We start from the raw sequence: 26,660 nt of genomic DNA, 5'->3' as shown, positions 1-26,660 counted from the left end.
ATTTAGTTGGGGATTGGTCCTGCTTTGAGCAGGGGGTTGGACTAGATGACCTCCTGAGGTCCCTTCCAACCCTGATATTCTATGATTCTGTGATCTCAAAGAACCTCCAGTTACAGGTAAGTAACCTCCTCTTTATCAGAAAACATTTTGATCTTTAGTTGTAAACAAAATAGTCTTTTAAAATCATTTGTTATTTCCTTCTGACTTATTTATGTTGCATTTTCAGTAATGTTTTTATTTTAAAGAATAACATTTAATCTATATATTTTCAAAAAATAGTGTAATGAATTGTATTAATTGACAGTGTCAGCTGGTTAAAATGCTGTTGGACACCTAATATATTCAGTACACTATAATTAAGGCAAAGATTTTGTCATGGTTATTTTTATTAAAAGTCACGGGCAGGTCACGGGCAATAAAAATTCACAGAAGCCGTGACCTGTCTGTGACTTTTGCTGCTGCGGCTCCATGGTTCCCCCCACCACCATTGTGGAGAAAACGGGACACCCCCAGCCACTTGCCCAAGGCATGCTCCCCCTTCCCGCCCCCTCCCCCACAGCTGTTGCCTGTCGCTGTAACCTTGCAGGGGGCTCCCTCCCGCTGCTGACACGGAGGTCTCTGCAAGTCACGGATTCTGTGACTTCCATGACCTCCGTGATATTAACGTAGCCTTAACTATCATACCTCAACTAAATGAAAGCATTGGTGTCTTCAGGGTTAACGATTGCATATTACGAGTAAATGAAGTGGATGTTCGTGATGTGACACACAGCAAAGCAGTTGAAGCATTAAAGGAGGCAGGATCCATTGTGCGGTTGTATGTCAAAAGAAGAAAACCAGTCACAGAAAAAATAATGGAGATAAAACTTGTGAAAGGGCCGAAAGGTATGTGGCAAGTATAAAGCTGCTGTTATACAAAATAAGATAAAGTTGCCAGTAGGTTGCAGGTCATTATTCCTCGGTGAGTACACAAAAATTTTATTAGTTCACATTACTAATGGAACATTTGAGGATTGGCAGCATCAGAATAATGCAAATGAAGACAGATAAATTTTAAATGCAGTAGTAAAGCTATCAATAGTTCTGGCAAAGACCTGCCCTCATCCATGTGGCATGCAGAATATTTTTCTTTTAAAAGCAAGGAATTTGTGCAGAGTTAAATCACTTCCTTGATAATATAGTCATTTTTAAGAGGAATACATTGGTCATAGCACTGAAATAAACTTTTCATATGAAATCTCTGGATATTTCTTCAAAGGTGGAAAAAACTACTTGAAGAAACCATTCTGCTTCTTTCCATACTTACAGATGATACAAACTATTCTTTGAAGTGGTAGACTTGGGTAATCATTACAATTACTGTAATTGAGCTGTGTGGTTGCAATTGAGTGATTCACCTACCTTTCTCTATAAATGTTTGTTGCTTCTCCATCAAAAATTAAATCTCTTTTTTGGGAGGAATTCTGATCATTTTACTGTGTTTAAAAAACATTAGTTACTGCTCTAACAGCTGTACTATACCTGCTCAATAACCTGTGTCATATTAAATTATAATTATTTCTGTAGCACTATAGTTGCATGGGGCACAATTATATTGTGAATGACATCAAATTGATATTAAAAGTTTAAAAGGTCTCTGGAAAAATGACTTTATTTTCAAGCAGGACTTGGCTTCAGCATAGCTGGTGGTGTTGGAAATCAACATATTCCTGGTGACAACAGTATCTATGTAACCAAAATTATTGAAGGAGGTGCAGCACATAAAGATGGCAAACTTCAGATTGGAGACAAACTTCTAGCTGTAAGTAAAGGCTGTACTTTCCCTTCTGCACATACTACTTATTGGTACATACAAAACAATGCCGTAATTCAGCTAAGTATTAAGGGAGCTGTCCATAGGCCTGGCAAGACATATGCGTCATACATACTGTTTCTAGTACAAATTGAGTCTTACCAAGAAATGTAAATATTAAAATAAATTCTCCATCTTCAGTCCCTCTCAACTCAGAAAATCTCTGAGATCTCAAACTGGGTTAAATGTTCTATTTAAAAATCCAGAACTGTGTCCTATAGCAATGAACATGCTTTATTTCCAGAGTTTGCCATTAAGTCTCTAGAGGCACGGGGCAATTCTAACGTTTAAAATAGCCTTTGGTAACACTACCATCTACTGCACTAAAAATCCCTGAAGGGTAAGGAACCCACTTACTTATTTTCTGCATACCAGTAACTAGGGATGGCTGGCCTGGAATTAGATGCATCTTCTTATATTAGTTTACAAAATCCACTGTCATTCATCACTGGTTTATTTAGTGTTGTTGTTTTTTTTCCACTCAAAGCAAACACTTCAAAGCTGACTTCAGTGTGTAAGAAAGAAAAATAATTTTCAACTGCCCCAGATGTCACCAGTAATCCTACTGTGTTCAGAGCATGCTCTAGTGATCTCAGCATGAGACTAGGAGACAGGTTCTAATTCCAGCTCTCATGGCCAGACCTATTCACACTGAACAGCATCTTACTCTGCAAAAGCAAAGAAGCTATTCATAGAATAAAGTAGGTCTGTCAACTAATTGCAGTTAACTGAAGCAATTAACACAAAACAAAATAAACCCAATTTAAAAAGTTAATGGTGATTAATTACAGTTTTAATCACACTGTTAAACAATAATAGAATACCAATTTAAATTTATTATAAATATTTTTGAAGGTTTTTCTACATTTTCAAATATATTGATTTCAGTTACAACACAGAATACAAAGTGTACAATGTTCATTTTATATTATTGCTAGGGTTGTCAACCGATTAAGAAAATTTAATCACGACTAATGGCATGATTAAAAAAATTAAACTCCCTACCACAGGGGTTTAAGCAGGAGTTCACTATCATCCTGGAGAAGGGCAAGACTGTTGCCAGAACCTCTCTCCAGACAGCCCTAGGCGTGGCTGATTTGACAGTGAGAACAATGGCGACGGCAGTCATTATGAGGCAATGTTCGTGGCTGCAGTCGATGAGCCTTTCCAACAAGGTGCAGCAGTTGGTCCAGGACCTCCCTTTCGAGGTCAATGCGTTGTTCTATGAATAGATGGATGACAAGCTGCACGGCCTGAGAGATTCACTATGAGAGATTCACGGCCTGAGAGATTCACTATGCTTCCTTGGCTTATACACACACCCAACCTCCAGGAAGAATTTCCGCCCACAACCACCTCCCAGGTTCTCAGGGCCTTCCAAACATGAGCCTTATAGGAGGAAGGGCAATGGCTATAAATGCCAACAACCCCAGCTGTACACCTCAGCCTCACAGTCGGGCTCGGGTAGATACCCCAATGGAGCTAGGCAGGCCTTTTGAAGGTACACCTGAGGACGGTGTTACAGACTCGACCCAGGATCCATCCCCCCCTTTGGTTTTGGGCCATTTGTTTCCCTTCATACTGCATGGTCCTGCATAACTTCAGACCATTGGGTGCTCAGTATGGTGTCAGCTGGTCCCACCCTCCAGTTTCTGTCTCTCCCTCTCCATCCCTCTTCAGGGATCCTTCTCACAAGCAACTTCTCATCTAGGAGGTGGGAGTTCTCCTATGGGTGGGAGCCATAGAGGAAGTTCCTCAATACTTGACGGGGAAGGGGTTTTACTCCTGATATTTCCTAATCCTGAAGGCCAAAGAGGGCCTCAGGCCCATTCTAGACCTGTTTCACCTCAACACATACCTCAAGAAGTTGAAGTTCCACGTGGTCTGCCTGGCCTCCATCATTCCCTCCCTGGATCCAGGAGAAGGTATGCCGCCCTCGATTTAAAAGATACATATTTCCATCTTCCGTGGACACAAGAGATTCCTCTCTTTCGTGATGGGCCAACATCTTTACCAGTTCACCTCTCTTCCCTTCAGACTGTCAGCAGCCCCAAAAATTTTCACAAAGTGTATGGCAGTGGTTGCAGGTTATCTGAGGCATTGAGGTATCCAGATCTACCCATACCTCGATGATTGGTTAATTAAAGGCCACTCGCAGACTCAGGTTCAGAGCAGCATTGACCTAGTGTAGGCCACCTGTCAAGAGCTGGGCCTGCTAATAAATGAGCAAAAATCAACACTAGTACTGGTTCAGGGAATAGAATTTATAGGAGCGGTGTTAGACTATGCAGGCCAGAGCATACCTGCCAGAAGCCCAGTTCAGAACGATGTCAGAATTAATATCATGTGTCACGACCCACCCACTCATATCTGCAGGGCCGTGACATGTCATCCATTCATACTTTCGCATCCCACTATGCCAGGAGTTCTCAACCTTTTTGTTTCTGAGGTCCCCTCAATATGCTATAAAAACTCCACGGGCCTCCTGTGCCACAATAACTGGTTTTCTGTATATAAAAGCTAGGCTCGGTGTTAGGTGGTAGCAAGCTCGGCAGTTGCCTGGGGTCCCATGCCACAGGGGCCCCTGTGAAGCTCAGGTTTCAGCTCCAGGTGGCGGGTCTCAGGACCCTGGGCTTCAGCCCCATGCGGTGGAGCTTCGGCTTTCTATCCTGAGCCCCAGCAAGTCTAAGCTGGCTCTACTTGGCAGCCCCCCTGAAACCTGTTCATGCCCCCCCTTCCTCCCAGGGGCCCCTGAACCCCTGGGAGTCACCTAGCATGGAATTGACATGAGCAAGCACTTGAAGAAGAAAAAACGGTTACCTACCTTTCGTAACTGTTTTTCGAGATGTGTTTCTCATGTCCATTCCATGACAGACCCTCCTACTCCTCTATCAGAGGTACCAGCAAGAAGGAACTGAGAGGGTGTGGGGCCAGCAGTGACCCTTGTACCAGTGCATATGTGCAGGGCTCCAGGGGGCACTAGGGCTGACCCTACGGATACCACTAAGGAGAAAAAAAATCTCTGTGACATGCCCATGGCATTTCACACCCTAGCATGGAATGGACACAAGAAACATATTTCAAAGAGTAACAGTTATGAAAGGTAGGTAACTGCTTTTTCTAGTGATAATGCATGAACCTGAAAGAACTCCGTATGATCTTCAGATGCCAGAGTGCAAAATTGTGGCACTTAGAAAAAGTCTTTTGCTTTTGAATTGAGATAATTTGATCTGGTAGGTTTCAGAGTAGCAGCCGTGTTAGTCTGTATTCGCAAAAAGAAAAGGAGTACTTGTGGCACCTTAGAGACTAACCCATTTATTTGAGCATAAGCTTTCGTGAGCTACAACTCACTTCATCGGATGCATTCAGTGGAAAATACAGTGAGGAGATTTATATACACACAGAACATGAAAAAATGGGTTTTTATCATGCACACGGTAAGGAGAGTGATAATCAAGGTGGGCCATTTCCAGCAGTTAACAAGAACGTCTGAGGAACAGTGGGGGGGAGGTGAAGGAGGGGGGAGAGGAATAGACAAGGGAAAATAGTTTTACTTTGTGTAATGACTCAACCACTCCCAGTCTCTATTCAGGCCTAAGTTAATTGTATCCAATTTGCAAATTGGATACCCTAAAACTATTTCCCCTTGTTTATTTCCCCCCACACACACTTTCCCTTGTTTATTCCCCCCCTACACCCCCCACTGTTCCTCAGACGTTCTTGTTAACCGCTGGAAATGGCCCACCTTGATTATCACTACAAAGGGTTTTCTCTCTCCCCCCCGACCCCCGCTCTCCTGCTGGTAATAGCTTATCTTAAGTGATCACTCTTCTTTCAGTGTGCATGATAAACACCCATTTTTTCATGATCTGTGTGTATATAAATCTCCTCACTGTATTTTCCACTGAATGCATCCGATGAAGTGAGCTGTAGCTCACAAAAGCTTATGCTCAGATAAATTGGTTAGTCTCTAAGGTGCCACAAGTACTCCTTTTCTTTTTGATCTGGTAGTCCCTAAAAGAAAAACCTAGATCTCCATGGTACCATTTTATAGAATCTCTTTTCAGATTGAAGTTGTGCTTTAAAGATCCTCCGCTTTTGCTGGTGTTCTTAAAACATACATCCAAATATACTTAAATATTTTGGCTTTGGTTCATGCAGAAGCTTTCAAGCCATATGCAGTTCACTATTTGCTGTGTACTAATTCACAGTTTACTAATTGACATAAAACATACCTTTAGACAAAGAGGCATTTCCGTTTCAAGTACTTTATGTGCTGGTAACTGAGGGGACAATCATGAGCCTAGATTGGACTCTTTCTATTTAAAATACAGTGAAATCAGATTACTGTGTTGATTGCCAAAAAACAGGAATAAATGAATACTTTGTATACGAGGTTAGAAACAGCTGGCTGTTTGATTTTAGTTTTAGGCTCTTCAACAGTACAACCAGTTTTGGATATGAATAGTGTGTCTTCAGTTGACCTTCCAGTGCTGACTGCCGCTTTAATCCTTAATTCCTTCAGGAATTTGGTGACTCAGATAACTATAATACATTAACTCATGGAAAATGGAAACTTACTATACATAAAAATTCTGTATTCATAAGGAACAAATTAGATACCATCATAATAAAAGCAAATTCTGATATATTATTACTATTATTATCATCCCCATAGCGTATAAGACCTCTTGTCATAGAACAGGACCCCATTGTGCTTGGTGCTGTGCAAATACACAACAAAGACAGTCTCCGTTCCAAAGAGCTTACAATCTAAGTAGAAGACAAGATGGATACAATCAGATGGGGGAATACAAGGAAACAGTGAGACAATATTGGTCAGCATGACAGGCAGTGGTATCAACACAACAGTGGCCTAACCTTTGTCAGGTTTTTTTGTAGGCTTCACTGCAAAGGAGAGTTTTTAAGGAGGGATTTGAAGGAGGCTAATTAAGTAGATTCATGGATGTTTATGGGAAGCTCTTCTTAGTAACATTCATTCATCCAGTATCTGAAAACCACGTATGCCATCCTTTGCTATGCTATGTCCAACATAGATTATGTTACTCTTTGTTCAGGAACTTGCCATCTCTATTTGTAAACAAAGCATCATACATCAACTATGGTGCTGTAAGACCTAATAGATCTGTGGACCAAAAGTAAGGATTACTGATCCTGGAATGCTCCAAAAAGTTTAAGAGAAACTTTCTGTGAAACTTTATGAAAGCTTACAGTTTTATGTTAAGGATGAGTTCATTTATTCTTTATCTTTAGGTGAACAGTGTTTGCTTAGAAGAAGTTACACATGAAGAAGCAGTGACTGCCTTAAAAAACACATCTGATTTTGTTTATCTGAAAGTTGCAAAACCCACCAGCATGTTCATGAATGATAGTTATGTCCCTCCAGACATCACAAACTGTAAGTTTAGCTTGTCTTTACTACTTAGCTCTTAATAGACATATCTGTCTTTAAAATTTTAGTTAACACAAAATATTTAACATATTTTAAACATTTATTTCAAGTTTTAAAATTAAGAATTTTATTGATTGGTATGAAAATGTTATCAGAAGAATTATAACAATTAAGCAGAAAGGCATCATGGGCTAGCATGTTGAGCATGAGGCTACAGTCAGGAACTCCTGAGTAATAATTCTTGGTCTGCCATTGGCTTGTTGTGCCTAGGGCAGGTGACTTAATATTTCTGTCTCAATATCAGATTTGTATGATGGGAATACTGCCTCCCTCTGATGGATATTGTGAGGGTTATTTGATATTCATAAAGCAGTGTGTGCGTGGTGTGGTGTTTGAAATGAGTAAAGGGATAGAATATTGTTTTGGGTAGAATTTAGAGACATTTTAACTTTTCATTTTGCTTGTTTTTCTTGCATCCAAATTTCACCTCAGATTTCACAGAGGTCTGAACTTTGCATATATTTCCTCTGTGTCTCTTTAATGGGCAAACTAATATACAAAGATGTAAATAAGCAACGTGGGTTTTTTTTTTTCAAATTCATTAATAAATATCTGAAATTGAAAGTCTCCAATTTTTTCAGAAGTTCGTCTCAGTTCTAACATGATTATTATAAATCCCAGACAAAAAACGAAGCAAAACACGTTAAGCTGGAGTTAAGGTAGAGGAGAAACGTCTCAGTAACTGAAGAGTAAAACATCTTACAGATTTGTTTTGACTATCACACAAAAAAAGATTCCAAACCCAGAAACTAGATTTTTCTTTTCAATTTATCTTAACTCTGAACATGTGAGCATTCTCTCTGCTTTTCTCCAGTAAGGACACAACATCACTGCAGACACAATTATCTTTTGGGAAGAGCATGAGCTAGAGAATAAACCTTATGTGACAGATGCCTGGTCATATCGCTTAATGCTCCACTGGAAAATTCTCAAAATTTACAGTGGTGAGGGTGGTATATGAACCTATGCAGAGTAGAAGTATGGAAATGTACAGTTAAGGTTCTTGTGACACTATAGGAACATAAGAATGGCCCGACTGAGTCAGACCAAAGGTCCATCTAGCCCAGTATCCTGTCTTCCGACAGTGGCCAGTGCCAGATGCCCCAAAGGGAATGAACAGAACAGGTAATCATCAAGTGATCCATCCTCTGTCGCTCATTCCCAGCTTCTGGCAAACAGAGGCTAGGGACAGCATTCCTGCCCATCCTGGTTAATAGCCATTGATGGACCTATCCTCCATGAATTTATCTAGTTCTTTTTTGGACCCTGTTACGGTCTTGACCTTCACAATATCCTCTGGCAAAGACTTCACAGGTTGACTGTGCGTTGAGTGAAGAAATACTTCCTTTTATTTGTTTTAAACCTGCTGCCTATTAATTTCATTTGGTGACCCCTAGTTCTTGTGTTATGAGAAGTAGTAAGCAACTCTTCTTATTTACTTTCTCTATACCAATCAGGATTTTAAAGACCTCCGTCATATCTCTCCTTAGCATCTCTTTTCCAAGGTGAAAAGTTCCAGTCTTATTAATCTCTCCTCATACAGAAGCCGTTCCATACCCCTAATTATTTTTGTTGCCCTTTTCTGAACCTTTTCCAATTCCAGTATATCTTTTTTGAAATGGGGCAACAATATCTGAATACCATGACACAGTATTCAAGATGTGGGAATACCATGGATTTATACAGAGGCAACATGATATTTTCTGTCCTATTATCTATCCCTTTCTTAATGATTTCCAACATTCTGTTTGCTTTTTTGACTGCTGCTGCACATTGAGTGGATGTTTTCAGAGTACTATACACAATGACTCCAAGATCTCTTTCTTGAATGGTAACAGCTAATTTAGACCCCATCATTTTATATGTATAGTAGGGATTATGCTTTCCAATGTGCATTACTTTGCATTTATCAACATTAAATTTCATCTGCCATTCTGTTGCCCAGTCACCCAGTTTTGAAAGATCCTTTTGTAGTTCTTCGCAGTCTGCCTGGGTCTTAACTATCTTTATATCATCTGAAATTTTGCCACCTCACTGTTTACCCCTTTTCCAGATCATTTATGAATATGTTGAATAAGACTGGTCCCAGAACAGATCCCTGGGGGACACCACTATTTACCTCTCTCCATTCTGAAAACTGACCATTTATACCTACTCTTTGTTTCCTGTCTTTTAACCAGTTACCAGTCCATGAGAGCACCTTCCCTCTTATCCCATAGCAGCTTACCTTGTGTAAGAACCTTAGGTGAGGGATCTTGTCAAAGGCTTTCTGAAAATCTAAGTATGTTATAGCCACTGGATCCCCTTGGTCCACATGTTATCCAGTTCTGCAAACTTAAAAATGTTTAATATGAGTATATGCTGTGTAATCTGCTGCCTAGTCATTGTTGGCATAGAAGGTATTTCATTATCACAGTTAGATATGAATACATCATCCCACCTCCTTTCTAAATACGGAACAGCAATATTTACTGAAAATTTCTGCCTTTTCTGTACCATGACTGGCAATTTTACCATCTCTGTCTAGCATGTAACTTGTATCATTGCTAGGATTTATTTATTTATTTGCAAAAAGAAAAGGAATACTTGTGGCACCTTAGATACTAACCAATTTATTTGAGCATAAGCTTTCGTGAGCTACAGCTCACTTCATCGGATGCATACCAGTGCCTGGAGGTTCACTCCAGCAGCAGCCAGTAGCACCAGACAAAACACCTGCTACTGCCTCCTTCTTCAGTGCTGCTTCCCTGTATAGTTGGTCTGCAGAAGCCTAACTGAATGCCATGACTTATCGGGTGGGGGGTCCGAGTTCCGAGGGGGGTGGAGGGGGGCTGTTATTATTTTAAATAACCGAGGCTGTAGCTCCCGCAGAAAATTCCCTGGCCGGCTTCCCCACTGCAGCCCGGCGGGCCCTGTGCTCGGCCACTGCTGCTTCTGCTTCTTCTACACCCCGCTGGCCTCTCTCCCCCATCAGGGGCGGGCTGGGCCGAGTGGACACGTCAGGAGCTGCCGGGGCTGCTCCCCGGAGCTGCCGGAGGCCATTTTAATCCGCCTCCGCTTCCCGAGTGCCCGGCTCCCAGCGTTGCCACCTCCCTCCTGGATCCCTCCCTCTGCCTCTCTCCTCCCCCCGCCGGAGTCCTCCCTGACCCCGCTCCAGTCTCGCAGCGCCTGGGCACTCCCAGCGCTGTCTGGGAGCGGGCCACCTGCCCCCACCTCACTTCTCTCTCCTTCCCGCTCCCACTCCGGCGGGGGAGGAGAGAGGCAGAGGGAGGGATCGAGGCGGAGCGGCGGGAGGAGGTGCTGGGAGCCGGGCACTCGGGAAGTGGAGGCGGATTAAAATGGCCACCGGCAGCTCCGAGGAGCGGCTCCTGACACGTTCACTCGGCCCGGCTCGCTCCTGATGGGGGAGAGAGGCCAGCGGGGCATAGAAGAAGCAGAAGCAGCGGCGGCCGAGCGCGGGGCCTGCCGGGCCGCAGCAGGGGAGCCGGCCAGGGAATTTTCTGCGGGAGCCGCAGCCTCGGTTATTTAAAATAATAACAGCCCCCCCGCCCCCCCCCCCACCTCAGAACTCGGACCCCCCACCCGATAAGTCATGGCATTCAGTTAGGCTTCTGCAGACCAACTATGCAGGGAAGCAGCGCTGAAGAAGGAGGCAGTAGCAGGTGTTTTGTCTGGTGCTACTGGCTGCTGCTGGAGTGAACCTCCAGGCCCTGGTATGCATCCAATGAAGTGAGCTGTAGCTCAAGAAAGCTTATGCCCAAATAAATTGGTTAGTCTCTAAGGTGCCACAAGTCCTCCTTTTCTTTTTGCGAATACAGACTAACACGGCTGTTACTCTGAAACCATTTATTTATTTATTGCTCTTGATATATTTTAAAAATTCCTTCTTATTGTCCTCAGCCCTGCTAGCCATGGATTTTTCCTTGATACATTTGACTTTATCAGTTGTCTTAATTTTATAATTCCATATTTGTAATTATTGCCATTTCCATCTGTTATTTTTTATTTGTTTTATTGCATCTTTCACTTCCTTTCTTATCCAGGGTGATTTTAACTAACGTTTTGTGATTTTGGCGTTTTGGGTTATTTTGTTTTAATAGTAAGGATTAATACTAATTAAAATAAGCCACAACAGTAATAAAAGAGGTTTTTCTGACAGCATCTAAACCTTCATACTTCAGGCCATAACATGCCCTTTAAATTTTTGGGGGCTAAGAAGAAACTCCCCTTTTGGGTGCATTATTCTGAAACTGTCTGCTTCAAGGTGTCTTGCACTTTCCTCTGAAGGATCAGGTGTGGCAAGTACTGTGTTACTCACAGGGCACCACACCTTTACCAAGTTGGTAGGGGTTCAAAGTACTGCTGTCGTGACTAACTGTAATTCTTCTTTGAGTTCTTGTCTCTATGGGTACTGCACTTCAGGTTATGCATGCCCATGAGAGCAGAGAATTCTTCCTAGCAGTGTCTGCTTGGTCCGTGCACGAACCCTGCTCTCCTCATACTCTTCTGGCTCTTATCTGTCAATAGTTAGAAATAGTTTTCAGTTAGTTAATGGTTAAAGTTATTTTTGTAGGGGTGCCCGTAGGATCCTCTTTTCTCTGGGGGTGTTGTTCCCCTCTTTTGCCACTCACTTTTTCCAGTGTGGAGAGTATACTAAAGACATCCCTCCCCCCAGCTTCAAGAACGGTGTCATCTGTCTGTGCCCCTTCCCAGTAAATGACAACTACAACTCCTGTTTGTAGTGCCTGGAAGAAATCCATATTCCATCCAGGTGCAATATTTGTAGGTTGTTTCCGCAGAGGATGAAGAAATTGTGGGAGATGCACCTCAAGATCTTCCTTATGGACATGCCTTTGAGGGAAGACCTGAACTCTGACTGGATAGACCCCCAACTGTATATTGGCCTGAGAATGGCAAGAAGGGCCCCTTTGAGCATGGCTTCAACCAGATCCAGGGCCCCTGACCTCCCACGGGCTCAGAGAAGACGGGAACACAGACACTCCCAAGTCCTCAAAAAAAGGCAGAGGTCCCTGGGGTTGAGTGAGAACCCTGTATTCCAGCTTGGTACCATCTGATTCTGCTGAAGATCAAGGTGCTGGGACATTGACCAAGGGCAAGAGTTCAATGCCAGCCGGTACCAAAAACAGCACTAGAGCACCTCCTGCAGCCTTGTCGAGCTTGGCAGCGTCATCACCTGTATTTGCAGTACCAGGCAGCTTGGCTGTAGGGAAAGGACCAGCTGCCACCCTTCCCCCACTGGATGATCTGCTAATCTTTCTGGAACTGGAGACACTATTGCTGTGTGGAGATTGCGCTCGGTACCATCCCTGTGTGATACCTAGCTCCCTTTTCCCTCTTCCAGCCAGAACAAAGCGAGGTCTCCATTGGTACTATCCACAAGTAGAGGCAGGTCATTGCTTCCTCCAGTCCAAGGGCTTCCCCTTTGGACTCACTCTTCCAAATCTGCTGAGGACTACTGGGGGCAGGAAGGTCTGTCCACAGACTATTTTCCAAGAGGGCCTTCACGTGAGTTTAGCCCAGACATCTCAGGTCTCTAGGATATCAAAGTATTCAGCCCAGGGAGTACCCACTCTATATGTACTGGAGCCCTTCCCACTTGGGGTCTGAGTCTCCAATATGGCAGTATTGGGGCCTTGGGGACCTGCATCCCCACACAGCCACAGTGAGTGGATTGGGAGCCCTGGAAGCAAAAGGCTCTCTTGGGAAAGGAGGAATTCCCTCAGCCTTCCTGGACCAGTGGCAACCCTTTTAAAGGGAGGACCAGCCAGAAGTAGAGGATAGCCTGGCTCTCGTGACCATGACCTCATCTTCCCCAGATGATACAATGATCCTGACCCCCCATCTTAGCCTGATGACCAGAGGGCCTTTCAGGACTTGTTGAGTAGAGTGGCAGTGTGTCTCCATATTCCCCTGAAAGAGGTCCAAGAGGCTCTGCATATAATACTGGAAATCCTGCACAGTTGGATCCTGAGCAACGTCACATTGCCAATTAACAAGGCCATCCTCAAGCCGGCCAGGATGATCTGGCAGACACCAGCTACTATAGGCCTGACATCCAGGTGGTCAGAAGAGAGATATTTGGTCCCTGTGAAGAGTGCTTTTCTCACACCCATCTCCCAATTTGCTGGTCGTAATGGTAGCAGGCAGCACCAGGCAAGATGTATGCCCATGAAAAGAGGCTGAGAGAGTGGACCTCTTTGGGAGGAAGCACTACTGATTGGCCACCATCCAGTTCTGGATTTCAAACTGCCAGTCACTAATGGCCAAGTACGATTTCATAATTTACAACGGTCTCACTGTGTTTGAGAAGGTGTCTCAGTAGAGAGTAATTTCAGGCCCGGATCAACAAAGTGAACTGGTAGCCAGATCCATCCTACAGGCCATCCTGGATGCAGTAGGTACTGCAGTGAGGTCTATGGCAAAGTTCGTGGTGAAGAAGGGATCTCCTCATGTCTCTCCTCATCCAGAACTGGCTAGCTGATAGGTCTCAAAATGTAATTTTAAACAGGGAATCATCATTGAATGGATCTGTTTCCCGTGGGTTCCTGCTGGGATTGGTTCTTAGCCAGAAACTATTTAGCATCTTTATCAGTGACTTGGAAGAAAACAAAATAATCACAGATAAAGTTTGCGGATGACACCAAAATTGGCGGAGTGGTAAATAATGAAGAAGACAGGTCACTGATACAGAGCAATCTAGCTCACTCGATAAACTGGTACAAGCTAATCTGTATTTTAACATGGATATATGTAAATCCTTACCGGATGGGGGACTGTATCATTGGAAGCAGCGACTCTGGAAAAAATGTGGGGGTTGTGGATAATCAGCTGAACTTGAGCTCCCAGTGTGATAATGAGGCGAAAGACCTAATGCGATCCTTGATGCATAAACAGGAATCTCAAGTGGGAGAAGAGAGGTTATTTGGCACTGGTGCAGCTATTGCTAGAATACTGTGTACAGTTCTGATACCCACAGTTTAAGAAGAATGTTGATAAACAGGGGGAGAGGGTTCAGAGAAGAGCCACAAGAATGATTAAAGGATTAGAAAACATACCTTATAGTGATAGACTCAAGATGTTCAGTCTACTTAGCTTAACAAAGAGAAGGTTAAGGGGTGACTTCACAGTAAAATGATCGGCACCAGAGACCGACTCAGAATCGGACCCTGGTACCGATTCTGGTGCAGTCAGCACGGGTGGTGGAGGAAGAACCAACCACACGCCCTGTGGCTGCCTCCTCCTTCTCTTGCCCTGACGAAGCGGTGGCTGGATCAGCCAACCTACTTCCACCTGATGATTTTCATGCCCACCAAGAACTCCTCAAGAAAGTGGCCTCCAACCTAGGACTAGAGATTGAGGAGCTCCAGGAGCCAGCCGATAATCTTTTTGATATTCTGGCTGCGGTGACTCCATCTAAGGTCACCTTTTCTGTGCACGCTAAAACTCGTCAAAGCACGGTGGCAAATGGCGTCCTCTCTGCCCCCACATCAAAAAGGGTAGAAAAATGTACTATGTCCTGGCCCAAGGCTTCAAGTATATGTATTCCCACCCTCCCCCTGAGTCGCTGGTGGTTTCTGCCACCAACGAATGGGACAGACAAGGGGTAATCCAGCACAATCCCTAAAAATAAAGATGCTAAGAAACTTGACCTTTTCGGCAGAAAAGTGTATTCTACTGCCAGCCTGTAGCTACTTATCACCAATCAGCAAGCACTGCTAGGGTGATACGATTACAACACTTGGGACTCGATGGCCAGGTTCAAAGACTCTCTGCCCCTGAAGGCAAGACAGGAGTTCTCTGCCATCTTGGAAGAAGGCAAGGCAGTGGCCAGGGTGCCTCTCTAAGCAGTGCTGGAAGCAGCTGATTCAGCAGCATAGTCAATAGCATCAGTTGTCACCATGCGGCGCAGTTTGTGGCTGCAGTCCTCAGGGCTTTCGAACGAGATCCAGGGCTTCCCCTTCAAGGGCAACACCCTGTTTGCACAGCAGACAGACACCAGGCTGCATGGGCTAAAGGACTTGAGGGCTCCCTGCACTCCTTTGGGGTCTGCCTGCCTCAGGCCTCAAGGACACATTTCTGGCCACCTCTGCCACCACCCAGATACTCAGGTCTGCCTTGGCAGAGCTCCTACAGGAGGAACGACGAGGGTTTTAAACACAGCCACTCCGCCGCCTCTTCCTTGGCCCTGCAGTCGAGTCCCACTCGCCACTAAGGTGGCCAGCAGCAGGCATTTTGAGGGTGCGCACGAAGACAGCACACTGGACTCACCTCAGGATCCAGCCCCTTTATTTTTGAACTGTTTGTCCCCGTTCCTTACTGCATGGGTCCAAATTACTTCAGACCGTTGGGTGCTCCACACCATAACATCTGGTTACACCCTGCAGTTCTCCTCCACCTCTCCCCCCTTCCCCTTCGCTCTTCAGGGACCCTTCTCATGAGCAGTTACTCGCCAAGGAGGTGGAAACTCTCCTGCAGGTTGGGGCTGTGGAGGAAGTTCCTCAAGACATCAGGTGAAAGGGGTTCTATTCCCGATACTTCCTAACCCTGAAAGCCAAGGGGGGTCTCAGGCCCTTCTTAAATCAGCATCGCCTCAACCAGTATCTCAAGTAGTTGAGGTTCCGCACGGTCTCCCTTTGGCCTCCATTATTCCATCTCTGGATCCGGGAGACTGGTACACTGCCCTCGACCTAAAGGATGCCTACTTCCATATTTCTACTTTCCATGGACACAGGAGATTCCTTCAATTCGTAGTGGCCCACTGCCATTACCAGTTCATGGCGCAGCCCTTCAGCCTTTCATCTGCTCCAAGGGTCTTCACAAAGTGTATGGCACTTGTCTGCTTACTTGAGGCATCGAGGCCTTAGCTTTGTCCTACATAAGCAAGGGCTTGCAACTCTCTAGTAAGCTGCTGCCTATGATGCGTATGCAGCAACACAGTGTGACAGAGACCAAGTAGCAATTTTTTGTGTGTTAATGGCATCTGAAGTGCGAACAGCTTACTGGGACAGGAACGTACTGGGGGTGAGCAGAGGATATTGGTGGGGGTAGGGATACATCTTGTGGGAGTCAAGAATGGAGAAGGGGAGAGAGACAAGTCTTTTCTCTGTGCTTTCAGGTATTGTAAGCACCCGAGAACCACTGTCAAGATTTTGGGAGTTGTGCCCTGTCAGCAACTACACCTTCCAATATTTAAAACCAGAATCACTGTTACCATTTCACTGTAACAAAATGTACAGAAGAGGAGTGGGCACCTTAAGAAGGACTCGCATCACATCCTTTAGCTACCTATAGTAGCACCTCAACTGCAAACCTATGTGTTAGCAACAACTGACTAAATGACAACCGACTCCTTAAAAAATAATAATAATAATATTCATTGTCAAACTTCATAAATGCAGAGTTAAGATTGCACAATGGTATCTCATGCCCTTCCAGAACACTGACTTCAGCAAAATTATGAACTCTGAAAACCAGGAAATAGAGTTAAGGTACATACCAATGAAACATTAACGCTGCCATCTTTGTGTGATGTCCCAGTATGCCCGAAACACAAACACTCACTCTGCCTTTGCAGATCATGTAGAACGCTCCGTGAACGGGACACATGACCACTGTAGGACAGAATTTAATGCCACCTGTTTGCTAGGGCAAAACTTGTGTTTAGGTGAGGTGTAAAAAACAAAAGATAACTACATCTGTCCTGCACTCAAACACTGAGCCTACACCATAGAAACAGTCCCACACTTGCTACATTTTACCTTTGCCCCCGATGCACTGGATTCCATCTAACAATATACTTTCACTTACCTATCATTAAACCCCCAGACTACTCTTCAGTCCCTCCTCACTGCTGACAGGGCCCATCATAAGAAGACCCTTGTGCCTTGCCACTGACCCAATTTTCAGAACTCTGCACGGACATAAGATATGTCACATGGAAGAATGTGTGCATCTCTTTCTTTTGCTAACACACGAGAGGGCAGAGCCAGGAAGAGGGGCTCAGACACTTCACCCCAGATGGTCTCATATCACAATCACAGCTCTATCAAGCGACTCCAACTAATCCCTCCACCATTCAGTACAGCTACACTTAAACAGTGAATGCAGCTGGAATGCATGGAGATAATTCCCTGTGGCTATTGCCAGGATTGGCAGAGTTAAAGTTGCGTTGGCATGTATCTTAACTCTGTGTTTCCTTGTTTTCAGAGTTTTGCCGAACTCATTCTGGAAGGGCACAAGATACTACCAGGCAACCTTAACTCTGTGTTCTTTCAGTGAACTGAGTTAGCCTCCCCACAGTAACACCACACAGCAATAATAAAGTCCAATTCCTTCAGACTGAAGGCAAGATAATGTTAAATATATGTAGGCTTAATAAGTTTGAGGCACTTGTATACCATGGTAATAAATTATTAGAGAGGGCGTTTGTTTAAACTTTTCTTTGCATGGATGCCTGCTGTATGTAAAATGAGTCACCATTCTGTTGAGATACATGTGAATTCATTTTATTATAGCATTGGTAGTGTGCAAATATGACACTGTCCGTACTCCAAGGAATATACAGTCTGTTTTAGATGCACATAATATACTAGTTGGTGATACAAAGGCCTGGTCTACACTAGGGTGGGGGATTGACCTAAGATACACAACCTCAGCTATGAGAATAGCGTAGCTGAAGTCGATGTATCTTAGGTCGACTTACCTTGCATCCTCACGGCATGGGGTCGACTGCCGCCGCTCCCTCATGACTCCGTTTCCGCCTCTCACCAAGGTGGAGTACAGGAGTCGACCGCAGAACGATCGGGGATCGATTTATTGCGTCTACACTAGATGCGATAAATCGATCCCTGATAGATCAATCACTATCCGGCGGGTAGTGTAGACATACCCAAACTCAAAGTGGTGGAGAAATCTTGCAGTGGTCATCATTGGAAAGTTTCTGTCAAAGTGTGGGGTATGAAAAAGAATGAGTCATTTATCATGTAAAGGTCTAAGATCAAGTACATTTTTCATCAACCAATGTCCTTAATGCCATGGCTAAGCCATTATCTGTGGATGGATGCCAGGCTCATCTGCCTCATTTTGTTGTCATAAGTATCATCCTACACTCAAAATTTGAAATGATTTATGTATGTTTTAATAATTGTAAATGACTATGAAATTTCCACGGTCACAAATCACCTCAACACTGAATCCAAATTGTCTCATAAACTCCTCCATATTTGTATTTTCATTGTAAAAAACAGTGTTCTAAAACCAAGGTCCCTGGGGCTTAAAGTCATGACCATATTTAAACTTTTGTTCAATGTAGGTGTTTACTGTGAAGGTTTACAATTCATTTCAAGAACCTTTGTTTCCTTTTGCTGTGCATCCTCTAAACCTTGCAGGTGGCGTAGAAAATCTTGGGGGTTTGTACACTTTTTTTCAGGGACCAATGGAGAGAGACCAAATTATGGGAAAAACTTTTATGTTAGAGTTTTACCTGTTTTTACCTGTACATGAGCATCTTTCTAAATACAATGATTCAGAGCTGTGGTCAACAATAACCAGCTTCCCCCAGATACCAGGTTTCTATGGGATTACAGGATGCTATTTCAAATGTCTAGGTTGACCGGCAAGACATTGAGCTTCTAAGCTTCTCCTTCAGATATCTGTGTGCCTTCTTTATGCTTGGAATGTCATCCCAATCTAGTCTATTAAAGCTATTGGGCTCTCCTTTAATTCTCTCCTCAAAACCCGTTTCTCCCATCATGCCTACAGGAAATTGCCAGTTGACAATGGCTAGATGTGTAGCAGTGAGGCTTGTTGATATAGTCATTTTATGTAGTCACCTATTCTTATAATTATTAACTTGTTCTGTGGCCCAGCCTGCAGTGATGTCTGCTTGGTCAATCATACTTACAAAAATGGTGAGGCCAATGTAAATTAGTTTCAGGCCAGGACAGTCAGCAGGGGTCTGGATCCTGATTGGGCCTTTGTAAGTGACCACAATACACCTCAGTAGGGAAAAAAATCTTTTTTTTCCATTTGAATCTAATTTCTTGCTATTTCAGAAGAAAACTGTATTGTCAAATTTCCCTCTCTCTGCCCTGAGCTCCTTCAAAACAATGCACTGTAGTGTGTACTTATGTATCTGAGCTCTAGTGTTTATATGTTTTAAAAGGGGCAGCTATCCATACCCTCTGGGATCCCTTCCCATAACTTGAAAATACATCATAAATAATACCCCGATGAAACTAAAATGCAACAGTGCAATTCAGCATAACCCACCACCAATCAGTCAGACAATTAAATGCTCAAATTGCCTTCCCTGTCCAACAGTTCCTCACTCTTACAGTTCCTTCTTGATTTCAAATGCTTGAGGGGAAAAGTATGAGCTTGCTGTGACCCCTGACCCAAATGCATAGGGAGGTAGCAAGGGCATTTCTATGATGCCTACAAAAAAACTGACAGCGGTAGACTGCTGCTGTGCTGAGACCATTGCTTGTCATGCTGATCAATATTGTCGTCATTTCCTTGTATTTCCCCATCTGTTGTCTCTTATATTGTAAACTGAAAAGGAGTACTTGTGGCACCTTAGAGACTAACCAATTTATTCACAGCTACAGCTCACTTCATCAGATGCATACTGTGGAAAGTTTAGAAGATCTTATTATATACACACAAAGCATGAAAAAATACCTCCTCCCACCCCACTCTCCTGCTGGTAATAGCTTATCTAACGTGATCACTCTCCTTACAATGTGTATGATAATCAAGTTGGGCCATTTCCAGCACAAATCCAGGTTTTCTCACACACACACACACCCCACACACAAACTCACTCTCCTGCTGGTAATAGCTTATCCAAAGTGACCACTCTCCTTACATTGTGTATGATAATCAAGGTGGGCCATTTCCAGCACAAATCCAGGTTTTAACAAGAACGTCGGGGGGGGGGGGGGGGGAACAAGGGGAAATAGGCTACCTTGCATAATGACTAAGTCACTCCCAGTCTCTATTCAAGCCTAAGTTAATTGTATCCAATTTGCAAATGAATTCCAATTCAACAGTTTCTCGTTGGAGTCTGGATTTGAAGTTTTTTTGTTGTAAAATAGCGACTTTCATGTCTGTAATCACGTGACCAGAGAGATTGAAGTGTTCTCTGACTGGTTTATGAATGTTATAATTCTTGACATCTGATTTGTGTCCATTTACTCTTTTACTTAGAGACTGTCCAGTTTGACCAATGTACATGGCAGAGGGGCATTGCGGGCACATGATGGCATATATCACATTGGTGGATGTGCAGGTGAACGAGCCTCTAATAGTGTTGCTGATGTTATTAGGCCCTGTGATGGTGTCCCCTGAATAGATATGTGGGCACAGTTGGCAACGGGCTTTGTTGCAAGGATAGGTTCCTGGGTTAGTGGTTCTGTTGTGTGGTATGTGGTTGCTGGTGAGTATTTGCTTCAGGTTGGGGGGCTGTCTGTAGGCAGGGACTGGCCTGTCTCCCAAGATTTGTGAGAGTGTTGGGTCATCCTTCAGGATAGGTTGTAGATCCTTAATAATGTGTTGGAGGGGTTTTAGTTGGGGGCTGAAGGTGACGGCTAGTGGTGTTCTGTTATTTTCTTTGTTAGGCCTGTCCTGTAGTAGGTGACTTCTGGGAACTCTTCTGGCTCTATCAATCTGTTTCTTCACTTCCGCAGGTGGGTATTGTAGTTGTAAGAATGCTTGAGAGAGATCTTGTAGGTGTCTGTCTCTGTCTGAGGGGTTGGAGCAAATGCAGTTGTATCGCAGAGCTTGGCTGTAGACGATGGATCATGTGGTGTGGTCAGGGTGAAAGCTGGAGGCATGTAGGTAGGAATAGCCGTCAGTAGGTTTCCGGTATAGGGTGGTGTTTATGTGACCATCGTTTATTAGCACTGTAGTGTCCAGGAAGTGGATCTCTTGTGTGGACTGGACCAGGCTGAGGTTGATGGTGGGATGGAAATTGTTGAAATCATGGTGGAATTCCTCCAGGGCTTCTTTTCCATGGGTCCAGATGATGAAGATGTCATCAATATAGCGCAAGTAGAGTAGGGGGGTTAGGGGACGAGAGCTGAGAAAGCGTTGTTCTAAATCAGCCATAAAAATGTTGGCATACTGTGGGGCCATGCTGGTACCCATAGCAGTGCCGCTGATCTGAAGGTATACATTGTCCCCAAATGTAAAATAGTTACGGGTAAGGACAAAGTCACAAAGTTCAGCCACCAGGTTAGCCGTGACATTATCGGGGATAGTGTTCTTGATGGCTTGTAGTCCATCTTTGTGTGGAATGTTTTGTGTGTATATAATAAGATCTTCTAAACTTTCCACAGTATGCATCGGATGAAGTGAGCTGTAGCTCACGAAAGCTTATGCTCAAATAAATTGGTTAGTCTCTAAGGTGCCACAAGTACTCCTTTTCTTTTTGCGAATACAGACTAACATGGCTGTTACTCTGAAACCTATATTGTAAACTATTACTCTTAATCTTACTCTTAGATTTTAAGCTGTCTAGGATAGGGACAGTGTTTTTGTTCTGTTCGTACAGCGTCTAGTGCAGTGGTTTTCAACCAGGGGTACGCACAGGTCTTCCAGGGGTACATCAATTCATCTAGATATTTGCCTAGTTTTACAAGGCTACATAAAAAGCACTAACGAAGTCAGTACAAACTAAAATTTCATATAGACAATGACTTGTTTATACAGCTCTGTATACTATACACTGAAATGTAAGTATAATATTTATATTCAAATTGATTTAGTTTGCAATTGTGTGGTAAAAATGAGAAAGTAAGCAATATTTCAGTAATAGTGTGCTGTGACACTTTTGTATTTTTATTTCTGATTTTGTAAGTAAGTAAAGTGAAACTTGGGGCATATGCAAAACAAATCAGACTCCTGAATGGGATACAGTAATCTTGAAAGGTTGAGAGCCACTGGTCTAGTGCAGTGGGGTTCTGGGCTATGACTGGGGCTCTTATGTGCTATGATAATGCTACTACTGAAAATATAATCTGCACAGGAGCGTACCATGACTTTTCTGATGCCTCCTCTTTGCACCAGGTTTTTAATCATTATTACTTAATATTTATCTTTTTATTGCAATATCACCTTGGAGTCCCAGTCATGGTTCAGGGCCCCATTGTTCTAGGCACTGTACAAACACATAACAAAAAGACAGTCCTTTCCCCAAAGAATTTACGATATAAAGGATTTGGCCAGCACTGATGTGGAATAAGACCCTGAGCTATAATGAATATATTGTTTGACAGCCAAGTTCAGTTGTTTTAAATCTTCATGATACATTTCTAAACATACATACGTTTATTAACATTAACCCACAAAATTTCCTTGTGAAAATCAGATTTAAAAAAGTATATCTGAACAAACTTTTTTAAGAAAAACACCAGTTCAGCAAAGACCATTTTAATTTTTGTATAAAAAGACCAAATGACAGCCTTACTAAAAGATGTGCATTATAATAGCTCTGTTTAAAAAACAAATGTAAATTCATTTGGGTGAAATGGAAAGATTTGTAGTGTGTGAACAGTATATACAGAACTACTGCATAGTGAGTCACTTGTTAAAACACATTTGCCACTAATTGCAAACTAGCTGATGAAAATCCACATTTCTCTTTTTTTATGCTTTTCTAACCATCAGATTCTGAACTGTATAATTTTCTAATGAAAGTGAGTAAAGCAAAATAGAAACTTAATTTTTGTATATTATGGTTGATTTTAAAAAGCACTACTTGTTTTAACAAGAATAGCAGACACACAGAAATCAAAACATGCTGGCATATTTTTGAGCAGTAAATATTTTTTTCCAGCCAATATTTATATATAGTATCTTTTATTGTGTTGTGCAGTTCAGTAATTATTTCATTTGAAAAGCATTGCTTATTATGGAAGCTCGGGTTATTTTGCCAGTGTCTGTTTCTTCGTATTCTTTGATGTAGCCAAATTAAAACACTGCACCCTAAAATTCGAAATGTAGGCAGATACTAACATTGGTTAATGCAAGATAAAGTTTTTTAATGCAGGCATAGCAAAATGTTCAATAAATTGCTTGTTGTTTGAAAACTAGATATGATTCTCTGTGAAGGAAAAACTATCAATGAATATTTTCATTGTTGACTTCAAAATTGGTCACAGATACTTTTCAGTCACTCCTGTGTTTCTCACTGAAAATGTTCCCTGTGTCTAGCAAGAATGTGGACAGGTCTATTTTCCAGACTGAGTAATGGAGAAGTAGAAAACATAGGGTACTTATAGCAGACTGGAAATACAAGCCTGATTTCTAAAGCAATAGACCCAGGCCATAGACCTTATCCACTGGAGCCTACCTGGCACATATAAACATTTGTCAAATATCTGTATTTAGTTAGATAGTTAATTATCTGCTGCTTTGAGATCCACACATGTAGATGCAGTAGGTAAGTGCAAAGTATTATTATTATTATTAGTCAGGTTTTTAGACAGGATAGCTAAGGCTTAGGGGTTCAGTAACTTGACTAGGAGGAATCCTGGCATAGTGGCTCTAGAAATAAACAGTGTGGGTTCTGGTCTTGAGTCTGACACTTCATAGATTCCAAAGCCAGAAGACACTGTGGTGATCTTACCTCCTGTATAACATAGGCCATAGAACCTCCCCAGAACAACTCCTTTTGAACTAGAGCATATCTTTAAAATAATAATAATACAATCTTGATTTAAAAATGACCAGTGATGGAGAATCCATTGCAACCCTTGGTAAATTGTTCCAATGGTTAATTACCCTCACTGTTAAAAATTTATGCCTTGTTTGTACAGCTGTTGATTAATCGCAGTTAACTCACGTGATTAACTAAAAAAAATTAATCACGATTAATTGCAGTTTTAATTACACTGTTAAACAATAGAATAACAATTGAAATTTATTAAATATTTTTGGATGTTTTACATTTTCAAATATATTGATTTCAATTACAACACAGAATACAGAGTGTACAATGCTCACTTTATAGTATTATTTTGATTATAAATATTTGCACTGTAAAAATGATAAAATAGTATTTTTCAATTCTCTTCATACAAATCCTGTGGTGCAATCTCTTTATTGTGAAAGTGCAACTTACAAATGTAGATTTTTTTTGTTACATAACTGCACTAAAAAACAAAACAATGCAAAACTCCAGAGCCTATAAATCTACTCAGTCCTACTTCTTGTTCAGCGAATCGTTAAGACAAACAAGTTTGTTTACATTTACAGGAGATAATGCTGCCTACTTCTTATTTAAAATGTCACCAGAAAGTGAGTAAAGGAGTTCGCATGGGACTTTTGTAGCCATCATTGCAAGGTATTTAAGTGCCAGATATGCTAAAAATTCGTATGTCTCTTCATGCTTCGGCCACCATCCCAGAGGACATATTTCCATGCTGATGATGCTCATTAAAAAAATAATGTGTTAATTAAATTTGTGACTGAACTCTTTGCGGGAGAATTGTACGTCTCCGGCTCTGTTTTATCCGTGTTCTGCCATATATTTCATGTTATAGTAGTTTCGGATGATGACTCAGCATTTGTTCATTTTAAGAACAGATTTGACAAAAAGCAAAGAAGGTACCAGTGTGAGATTTCTAAAGATAGCTACAGCACTTGACCCAAGGTTTAAGAATCTGAAGTGCCTTCCAAAATCTGAGAGGGATGAGGTGTGGAGCATGCTTTCAGAAGTCTTAAAATAGCAACATTCCGCTGCGGAAACTACAGAACTCAAACCACCAAAAAAGAAAATCAACCTTCTGCTAGTGGCATCTGACTCAGATGATGAAAATGAACATGTGTTTGTCTGCACTGCTTTAGGTAGTTATCAAGCAGAACCCATCATCAGTATGGATGCATGTCCTCTGGAATGGTGGTTGAAGCATGAAGAGACATATGAATCTTTAGCGCATCTGGCATGTAAATATCTTGCAGCACCGGCTATAACAGTTCCACGCAAACGCCTGTTCTCATTTTCAGATGACACTGTAAATAAGAAGCAGGCAACATTATCTCCTGCAAATGTAAAAAGACTTGTTCGTCTAAGCGATTGGCTGAGCAAGAAATAGGACTGAGTGGACTTGTAGGCTCTAAAGTTTTACATTGTTTTAATTTTGAATGCAGGGGTTTTTTTTAACATAATTCTACATTTGTAAGTTCAACTTTCATGATAAAGAGATTGCACTACAGTATTTGTATTAGGTGAATTGAAAAATACTATTTCTTGTGTTTTTTACAGTGAAAATATTTGTAATAAAAATAAATATAAAGTGAGGACAGTACACTTTGTATTCTGTGTTGTAATTGAAATCAATATATTTGAAAATGTAGAAAACATCCACAAATATTTAAATTATATTGTATTCTATTACTGTTTAATAGTGCGATTAATCGTGATTAATTTTTTAAATCGCGTGATTAATCGTGATTAATTTTTTTAATCTCTTGACAGCCCTACTTATTTGTAAGTCTGCATTTGTTTTGCTTCATTGGATCTTGTTGTACCTTTCTCCATTAGATTGAAGAGGCCATTATCAAATATTTGTTCCCCATGTAGGTACTTTGAGACTGTTATCAGGTCACCCCTTAACCTTCTCTTTCTTAAGCTAAATAGATTGAGCTTCTTGAGTTTATCATAATAAGGTATGTTTTCTAATTCTTTAATCATTTTATGGCTCTTTTCTGAACCCTCTCCGAAGTATCAACATCCTTGTGGATTTGCTTTAATTCACTAAGACTTTTTAAGAGCAGTTAATCAACATTCTAATGGTATGTCTACACTATGAAATTAGGTCGATTTTATAGAAGTCGATCTTTAGAAATCGATTTTATTCAGTTGATTGTGTATTTCCCCACTAAGCGCAGTAGGTCAGCGGAGTGCATCCTCAATACCGTGGCTAGCATTGACTCACAGAGTGGTGCACTGTGGGTAGCTATCCCACAGTCCCCGCTGCCCATTGGAATTCTGAGTTAAGCTCCCAATGTTTGATGGGGCAAAAACATTGTCGCGGGTGGTTTTGGGTACATGTCGTCAGTCTCCCCTCCTTCCCTCCCTCCCTCCGTGAAAGCAACGGCAAACAATCGTTTCGTGCCTTTTTTCCTGGGTTACCCGTGCAGACGCCATACCATGGCAAGCATGGAGCCCGCTCAGTTCACCACTGCTGTTGTGAGCATTTGTAAACACCTCGCACATTATCCTGCAGAATGTGCAGAACCTGGCTAGGGGATGCCAGGACAAGGACAATTATGAGGAGGACATGGACACAGATGTTCCTGAAAGCACAG

At 42.3% G+C, this 26,660-nt stretch overlaps 1 protein-coding gene across 36 annotated transcripts in view; it reads left to right on the top strand.

Moving 5' to 3' along the window:
- DLG1 (discs large MAGUK scaffold protein 1) overlaps positions 1-26,660 on the top strand; it is a 529,193-nt gene that overhangs the window by 344,093 nt on the left and 158,440 nt on the right. For 19 of the 36 annotated variants that reach the window (XM_075132007.1, XM_075132004.1, XM_075131998.1 and 16 more), the window contains 3 exons: positions 716-885; positions 1,665-1,801; positions 7,127-7,271. In XM_075132007.1, the coding sequence (XP_074988108.1) occupies positions 716-885; positions 1,665-1,801; positions 7,127-7,271 (452 nt within the window). Of the gene's footprint in view, positions 1-715; positions 886-1,661; positions 1,802-7,126; positions 7,272-26,660 lie in introns of those variants that run through there. The other 17 variants (XM_075132009.1, XM_075132006.1, XM_075132002.1 and 14 more) reach the window with 2 other exon arrangements.

The sequence above is a fragment of the Caretta caretta genome, chromosome 9 (assembly GCF_965140235.1).
Source record: "Caretta caretta isolate rCarCar2 chromosome 9, rCarCar1.hap1, whole genome shotgun sequence".
Lineage (NCBI taxonomy): Eukaryota > Metazoa > Chordata > Testudines > Cheloniidae > Caretta > Caretta caretta.
This window is presented reverse-complemented; position numbering and strand designations above follow the sequence as displayed.